The sequence below is a fragment of the Acyrthosiphon pisum genome, chromosome X (assembly GCF_005508785.2).
Source record: "Acyrthosiphon pisum isolate AL4f chromosome X, pea_aphid_22Mar2018_4r6ur, whole genome shotgun sequence".
Classification (NCBI taxonomy): Eukaryota; Metazoa; Arthropoda; class Insecta; order Hemiptera; family Aphididae; genus Acyrthosiphon; species Acyrthosiphon pisum.
This window is the reverse complement of record NC_042493.1, coordinates 127,898,564-127,908,431: the sequence shown is the minus strand read 5'-3', so window position 1 is coordinate 127,908,431 and position 9,868 is coordinate 127,898,564. Positions and strand designations below refer to the sequence as shown.

General features: G+C 25.8%; 1 protein-coding gene across 1 annotated transcript in view; it reads left to right on the top strand.

The window, feature by feature from the left end:
* The window catches only part of LOC100302403 (uncharacterized), a gene marked incomplete in the record, with an annotated part of 78,585 nt that extends 69,761 nt beyond the window's left edge, over positions 1-8,824 (top strand). The window contains 7 exon segments of the mRNA NM_001163037.1: positions 265-273; positions 663-671; positions 1,560-1,568; positions 2,054-2,068; positions 6,346-6,381; positions 7,775-7,801; positions 8,517-8,824. Coding sequence (NP_001156509.1) covers positions 265-273; positions 663-668 — 15 coding nt within the window.
* Positions 8,825-9,868: the final 1,044 nt, after the last annotated feature.

Here is a 9,868-nt window from a genome sequence, read left to right as displayed (position 1 = left end):
ATAATCATATTGTCGTGTTGTTATTCATTTATATTAATACTAAAATGATTAGTCTGTCAAGCTTCACTTTCAACAATATTAATATGTAAAGGCTTGCTAACGCTTGACTCTCGTATGTAAAACGTTGTACAATTCTTGGTTATACATGTTTTATAATATACTTTGCAGAACAATAATGTTATTCCTATAACTCTTAGGTTGTGAATCGTAAGCCATAAGGTATAATATTATTCATTAAACAGTATGTTTATTTTTTATTTCTAGCCACAAGTAGTATGTATAAATTGCATAATTATTATTATTATTATTATTTTTTTTTTTTTGATTTTGTTACTCAATATTTGTGATTTATGTTAAATACGAGTTGTTTATATTTAACAGAGTATTAGATAGGGTTAATTCGCATTCCTTCATATGGCCCATCAGATATAAATATAGGAAAAAATAAATTTTTGGAGAAAATTATAAATATCTCTGCATAAACGTATAATATACGTATTACGTATGAACATTTTAATTTTTACGATATAAATTGGATTTGCACGGTTAAATTAACGAATTATCTTCATAATTATTATTACGTTATCCCTATAGTTTTTATATTGTGAATCATAAGGGATAATTTTATTTATTAAATACTTTGTTTATTGTTTTATTTTTAGAATTGAATCGTACGTGTATATCATATTATTTATTTATTTATTTTTAATTTTTTTAAATTCAATTAATTCAATTTATGTGATTTGTGTCTCATAACTCATAGGTACCTAATTTATAACTTATTTTTGATCATCATCATCCTCAAAGGTTTACTTACTCAACGAGTACTATTATAGCTATGAATTCGTTTAGTTGACATTCGATCACCCATTGAGTAGACCTATGCACCTTCTATATAATATCGACTATTCGTGGTTCTTAAACTAAAAAAAACAATTAACTTACATTTGCTCTACTTGTAGTACATGGAACGGAGCTTGAAATTAAATGAAACTTCTTTTCTTTTACGTTACATCCAAGAGACTGTCCTCAACAATAACTCAAGAACAAACCTATACAATGTAAAATAACTTTTGCTAACCTTAAATAGCCGGCTTACGTGAGCAGTGAGCACACTACCCCAAATGTAGAACACTAAAAAATCGAAGACACCAACTACAACAGATACCACACTTATCACACTTACCTTTAAACATGTTCACTAAAAACCAGAGTTAATATATTATACACAATTCTACTAAAACCAATATGGATACCTATATGACACACAACTTGGGGGTATTTAATCCTATACTTCTGGTATATACTCATAGATATTACGATGGATGTTTATACAATAAATTAAAAAACAATTTATTCTTATTATGAATCTGAAAAACTAAAACTAACCTAACATAGTGATAAGAACATACTTTATAGTTAGACCCTCATTAGTAAACCGTTGTGAAATTCTCGGTTACAATATATTTTGTAGGAAAATTATATATTAAGGTATCGCTAAAATTCTTAGATTGTGAATCATAAGGTGAAATATTATTTGTTTATTATTTTATTTTTAGAATTTATAAGTACGTGTATTTTACATTACTGTTTTATTTATTTTATTAATTAGGTTAATGGTTTAATTCAGTTTATGTGATTAATTGTGTTTCCTAAGTCATGATTTAAATGATCATCATCATTCTCAAATTTTTACTTACCTACTCACTATGAGCTATAGCTATGAACCCGTTTAGTTGACAAGCCGTCACCCATTATTGGGTATGACAATTTGCTATTATTAGTATTGTCCAGATACACCTATACACCTTTTAAATAAGTTTGACTACTAAAGGTTCATAAACTATACAAATCAATCAACTAACAATTTAAAGTATATTTCACTATTATTAAAATGTCAACATATATTTCGGTCGATTTCATATCGGTCTATATAAACGAATATTTTAATTTTTAAAAGCATTAATATATTTTGATTAATCTGTATCTAAAATTGTACGGTAGGGCCATATTCTAATAAATTATTATTATTATTTTTTTTTTTTTTTCTTAGAAAGAATAGCAACAAGTACGTATACAGTAAATATTTAATTTTGTGTAAAATTTATATATAATCTTTGAGTGATATTTTCCACTATAAAAATTCTTTAAAATATATGCTTTAAAAAGTCTTTGGAGTATGAAGAATTCGATCGTTGAAGTGTATTAAAAACTAATAATATACAATATTAAATTACAATAAAACTAAAAACTCAGTATATCATCCAATATTTTGATTCGTACATTATAAAGAATACAAATTATAAGCAATTATCTTTAAATTATACAATTTGGACTTATAAAAAAAAAAGGTTGGCCAGTTTGTGTTCCTCTACTGTAAAGTAGGTTACAAGTACCTGGAACATTGTAATGGATGATGTTGAATTTGAATTCAATGATATAATATCATTGTGTAAAAAAACCATTCTGAGCGAAGACGGTCAGTCAGCCAATGGTATTACTAAGTATATTTGATGATATAATTGTTAATAAAGAAATTTACATATTTACCTATTTACGTGAAACCTTGTTTTACATTTACAATCCATAGCTATAAAAGTTGAATGTTTTATAAATTTTTAACTACAAAATAACTATGAAATTTTAAATTTGATTAATTCTGTCAAAATTCGAACTTTAAATGCTTGTAAGAAAAAATCGTGCCCATGTATTTTTAATATTTTTCAACTGCTATTGTAACAATATATCAGAAGTTTTCTTCACGCTTTTTTTATTACAAATAAAATTTTATTGATTTGTATAGAAAAAAAACTAAAATAATTGAAACTGACAATGTCCGTAAACAGCCCAAACAAGAGTCAAAATATTTTCAAAATTGTATGGTGTATATAAAATGAAAATATAAACATTCAGTAAAATTCCCATGTATCTGCAGTTATTCGTTATTGAATTACAATAAAATAACAAAAAACGCTACATGAGAAATCGAGTGAATATCCAATATTGTAAAAATATGAATTTCAAACGCTCATAAATTATTTAATTTGATTTGCTTAGTCATTATTTTTTTTTTTTTGATAAAAGTAGAATTACTTAATAGGGAATCTTGTATACATTTTCCAATCTTAGATTTAAAAAGAAAAAATGTTATGAATTCTCAACTCAAAATAATTTTATTTTTTCCGTGATTTTTCCGTATGTTGCCAAGATCTGAACTTTAAATGCTTATAAATAAAAACTGTTACTAAGGCTTTTTAATATTTTTCAAATGTAATTGTAACAATATAGCAGGAGCCTTGTATTAAATGTTCAAGTTTTTTACCCATCAAATAAAGTTTTATTGATATTCTATTGGGGATTTAAAACTTTGACCTCCCTATATGCACCAACAATATTCACTTTCTCATTGAACAAGATACTGAAGTTGAAAATCGAAGCATTATTTCGACTACCTATCGTGTACTCACGCAAAGAAAATATTTTATGAATTTCTCAAATTTGCACATTTTCGTGAGGATTACATATTTTATCAATATTTGAATTTAAAATGGTTATGAAAAAAATTGTGATTAAGAATTTTTAATATTTTTCATCTGTCTTTGAAATGAATAAAAACTAAAAAAATTGGAAACTGAAAATGTCCATAAAAAGCTCAAAATAAGTCAGGATATTTTGAAAATTTTAAATGGTGTGTAGAAAATGCTATTATAAACAGTCGGTCAACATTTCATGAATCTTGTCGAAAATAGATTTGGCGTAATAATTCCTGTTCTTCCTAATTTGTTCTAATGTTTTTCACGGCGCTATTAAAAACTACTTGGAAATGTTTACTTTTGATTCTTAAAATTACCAACTAGATTCGCTTTCTTATCAGAAAAGATACTGTAGATGAAAATCTAAGCACTTTTACTGTCCTAAAAGGTGATGTCAGACATAAAAATAAAAAATAAATAAATAAACATACATCATTGTTCTATCAAAACATTCATTGCTCCCTTCGGAATTTAAAACTGTTGTATATTTACATTTTACATTTTGCAACGTTTAATTTGACTTAAACATTAATCTAATATTCAAAGATACGTAATTTTAATTTTATATTTTTAGATCGACGGGTAGTGTTAAATAACCTTATTCGTCCAATTATATCATGAGGATAAAGGAATAATATTATACTTCATGTATCGAGCCATACACAGTGTATATTGTAAAAAGGTACTCTGTGTGTGTGTATGTGGTGTGTAATTTACCCGCACTCAAGTCTATCATACTTATGGATCTTAAATTTGATATAGAGGAAACCCTATATCCATGGATGTGCAACTCGAAGTCAAATTTTTAGGAGGCGGTTACACACTTATTTGTTGGTTCACTAAAAACTAATGTTTGTAAATATTTGATTATTAGTTGCGATTGATTACAGAAAATAGATATTTGTTATAATTGTTATAAATTTAGATCTGCATATTTTATATTTGGTCAGAATCTTTCAAATTATAGTGTAGGTACAAATATGCGTAATTTACATTTAACGGAATTTAAGGGAGGTTAAATTCTCATTCCCTAATGTAGCCCATCTGTATGTATTAAGAAAGAAAATAATCAACTTATAATTTCTAAGGGCTGTTCTAAGGTCAGATACAACATCTACATACTGGCAGTTCCGATTAGGTTTTTAGTGTAGTTTGGTAGGTTTAAATACATTTTACTCACCTAGTGTATGTACAAATATGCGAAATTTACATCTGCAGGTATTAAGAAAAAAAAACAATTTTTTTCAGAAAATATTAATTACCTATTCATAATATACGTAATACGTATAAAAAATATATGAACATTTAAATGTTTACGATATTGGATTTTCATCGTTGAATTAATTTTATATCTCAGTTTATATTGGTGTTGTCTATGTGTTGAAAGTAAATAATATTTTTAAATAGCTATTCGGAATGCGAGTTTAATTAATAGTATGAGAAATATTAGAAAACTCAAAATATATCATACATACTTTATACACAAAACCGTAATATCTTTAAATATTGTAAATACAATTATTTTACTTTTAATTCTGAAAGAACTTTTTTAATTTAAAAATTCTGGTTTGGTTCCGGTACTTTATATATTAAAATAAAAGTTTCGCTTCCGGTCCCGGTTCTAGTTTTTAATTTTTTAAAGGTTCTGCTTCTTATAGTTCTTATAGGTTCAGTTCCAGTACCTGCATGTCTGTCTTTCATTTTACCTAAAGGCATGCAAGTGTCACCACATATAACTTAATAAAATTACAAAAATGTTGCCAGTAACTTCTATTATTACGCTCAGTAGGATGTTCCGATTTAAAATTTGAAAGCAGATAAGAATTCTCCTCTAAAATTACTATCCTTTAACTCTCGTACATTTTTCTTATTCTATATCAATGTATTTAAATTTAAATTATGAATATGATCAATTTTTACTATTTTTGTTACTAAATTTCTAAGTAAAAAAAATAAAAATTAAAAAATTAAATTGCCAAAGCATAGATAATTTAGTGAAGAATTCAAATGTGCTTTCAAAATTAATATCAAAACATTATATTGAGCTCAGTGATTGAAGTTGTAAGCCATGTTTTTGACCGAAAATTAATCACGCTCCAACTCCCTTAAATTTATTTTCACCATACATTTTCCAATTATTTTTACTCTTTTTGGGCTATTTTTTAAATTATATCCATGAGACATTTGTAAAATGTCTTAAGTTATTTTTCAGTTAGAAAATCATAAAAGTTTTATTTTTGTTTATAACATTTGAAATTTTAATTTAAAAGGTTCTCGACGAGTTTTTCTTCCTCTATAAAAAATAACGTTTACCGAAAAATTATGCTATTTAAAACCATGCGATATTTTTGATATTTATACATTCATTTCAACTATTAAATCTGATTATTTATAGAAGTATGTTACCATGACACAAGGTCTCCGCTCAGAAACATTTTTCGTATGAAATCATTTGTCATAGAATTCAAATCTGACACATCCATTACAACAACATTCTCGACGACTACTGTACAGCAGTGTGGTTCCCAGTATTCCATATTTTTTTACTACAATTATATTGATACGTGATTACTATAAAAGTATATACTTACGGCAAACAGAAACATAAGTAAGATAAGTCATGTATACATATCCTTCAAATAAATATTGAAATTAAATTAACATTTTTTACCTGAAGAGAAATCTGTTCACTGTTGAATCTATTAAATATTTAACATTTTAACCAACAGAGTTACGTTGTTGATATATGTAATTAGTTATACCAAAAACCATAGGAAACTTTCACATTATTGAATAAAGTTAATTTTTACAGATTTATCAATAAAATACCAAGAATTTTATTACAGAAGTATGTATAATTATTCACTGTGTACCTGTGTATTATAGCTGTTTAGCAAAGAAGACTGATACCTATATTAGATATATAGCTGTGCGCAGGGACACAGACCAAAAAAAATTTGGCGGTTTCGGTTTTGGTTTTTAAAACAGGTTTTTTATACTAACGGTTTTTCTCACCCGTTTCAATAACTAAAATAAAAGTCATAGGTTTTGGTGTCGGTTTTAAAACTGGTTTTTTACTACTCAGGTTTTGGACTTTGATTAACCGCTCATATAGGTACAAAAAAAAAAATAAGTATTTTTAATACAACATCTTTTTATTTGAGTTCATACTTGACCAGTGCCGGATTTAGTGTGGGTGCAGGGGGTGTATTGCACCGGGCTTCAAGACCAAGGTTATATTAGGGGCCTCAGGTTGAAGTCCTAAGTGCAATATCTTGCTGGACAAACCAATATCGTGGTTATATTTATTTGTTGTTTATTATATTAATATATAATAAAAACAACTCATCAACTGGATTTCACTTGGCCATAACAATGCTTAAATGTGAATTAGTTTAAACTTTAAAAATAATAATTATATAATAAATTAGATACTCGACATTCGTATAACCAAACAATTTACGTCTTAACGAGAATAGACAGTAGACTTTAGACAGTGACGCAGTTCAAATTCAAATCACGAAAACCCGTAATCACAAAACATAATACCGAACATTATAAAGCTGAATATTATTTTTATCTGCTGTAAGCAATAAACTGCAATGCTAATAGTACCAACATTTAATAATTTAAGTTATAAATAGATATAACCGTAGAACAATATAATATAATATTATATAACTTTCACTACCCATCGAAAACATCATGTTATTGAAATAAAATTGCAAATACCATTAATACGATTGTGCGATCTATTTTTAATTTGTACATATAATGTTTCTCAATTACCTACTAAAGGTTATTACGACTTATCGACGTCGGACACTATATTAATAATATTATATAGAAACTGCTAAGAATTGACAAATTTAATCAAATTAGTTAATTACTTAAAACTAATCATTATTTATTAGGTATAAAATAATAATATAGGTGGCTAATCATAGAAAAAAATTAAATTGTTACTTGTGTGTGTTAAAAAAAAATTCAGTGATGTTTAGTTTGATGTTGAAATATATAATCATAATTATTTTTAATTTTTTTTACACTTACCTATATTAATATGTGATAAGTTAAAAATGAAAATAGGTAATATATCTTGTCCATATTCTTCAAAAAAAATATGTTAAGATTCAATTAAGATTTTAACCAACCGAGTTACGTTCTTCTATGATATTAGCTGTACAAAAAAATATAGAAAATCATCACAATAATGTAATTTATTTTTACGTATTTTGCAGAAAACCTCAATGAATTTGTAACAAATGGTATGTATAATTATTACTGCTATAAATAAATGGTTATTATCAATGCCAAAAACACCCGTGAATGATCGTTAACTAAAATATTGGTGTTTGAATACTTGTAAATTCCTTTCATACTCAGTCGTTTATATTGAATACCTGATGATTAAATACAAAAAAATAACTTGGAGTAAGTGGTGTTGCCCCGGCTTTAGTAACCGACTGAATAAGGCAGTGATCCAAGGAATCCTAGCCAAGATTTTTCGTAGCCAATTGTACATCCATAAGTTTTATTCCTATGTAAAAAAATAATGCATTGGGTTCGACTAATTTCATTTTGTTTCTACTCAAGTAACTTAACAGTGAAATAAAATCAGGTTATTCCATGGGCTGGATATTAATTATCGAGTCCATTTGCCTCAGTGTTAGTCATTTTATAATTAAAATTTTTTTTTATTTATATTGATAAATTTTATCTATCTCTGTACAAATTATTGGTAAGATTAATATAAAAATCGGGAAGTTCTAAAAATTATGTTTTAATTCATAGAGAAAAATTTCAATATTTTCATAGCTAAAAAAAATAGGATTAAATTGGTGTATATTAAATATAATTTTGACGGGTTTGTGGGCTAAAAATTGTTCTTTATATACGTAAGGAAATTGATTTCTGTACGCTTTTATGGAAGGGAAATATAACAAACATACTCAAAAAATCCAATACCACTTTATTTTGCAGATCCCAAAAGACCGGTTACTTTTTTTTGTGATGATTTTATCAAAAATGAAGACGAAAAAATTGCAACTATTACGAACTTGTTTAAACATGATTAAATATTTTATTTACTCGTTTGAAGATAAATATAAATTAAACTATATAATACAATTACATATTATATTTTATATAGCATTATAATACATACTATACTTTAATAATTCATATTAAAATAAATTCGATGTTTTCGACAAAAATAAATTATAAATTAATATTATATTATATATTATTATACTAATACATACTAAATAAGAATATTTTTTCTATCTCTACGCTGTATCTTTTTTATACCAAATGATTGAATTCATAATTGAACACATCCATGATCCATTACATCTATTACATCCAGACTACAGTGACCTCAATTGACTTGATCGAAGATGAGGTTAAGTATACCTGGAAACCTTACTGTAGAGTGTCAAAAACTGGTTTTGTCCTGGTCCCTCTCTACGGCTATTGGGTATAAAAGGGGTGACATTTCAAAATGTACTGTTGCAACTTTTCATATTGTTCAAGAAACACGATCTTCTAATGTGAACTATTATTAAGCAGTAAGAAAACAGTAACATATTTTAATAATTCAGAAAAATATGAGTACTTAATATATTTTTAATGCAAAAATGTCTTTAAATATAATATTATTTCTCTACTTAAATTGATAATTTAAAATGTTGATTTCGCTATAGTGTACTATTTAAAACTAAAACTTTCAAAATATTTGTCACCTGATTTTTTTAATTTGTAACTATTTGTAATTAATTTTTCAAAATGTGTGAAAGTCAAAGGATATTAATTGATTGATATAGCAGATTATACAAAGTAGAGGCACCAATACTATATAAAAAGTCGTATTATTTTATTGCTTATAAATATTGTTAAAGTAATAGTAACTATCCCATTATGATTGGCGATATTATATTATATTTGTATATTCTTTACATGTTTTAATATAAAATGAAATAAGTTACCTGTACAATTAGTAGGTATTGTTTTGAATAAACCATCATATAGATTTTATTGTCATATACCAATCATATTATTGTTTTTCAAATTTTTCAAATGATAAGAATTCAACTGAATTAAATTTCATAATTTGTAAATCATTACTTTTTTACTCTGTCGATGTTCTAATAATTTACCTGAAGAATACATATTAGGTATAATAAGATACATTTTGTAATAGCCATTTTATATAGTATGGGTAATACTATATAAAAAGACATATTATTTGTATTGCTTATAAATATTGTTAAAGTAATAGTAACTAACTCATTATGATTGGTGATATTATATTCTATTTGTATATTCCGTACATG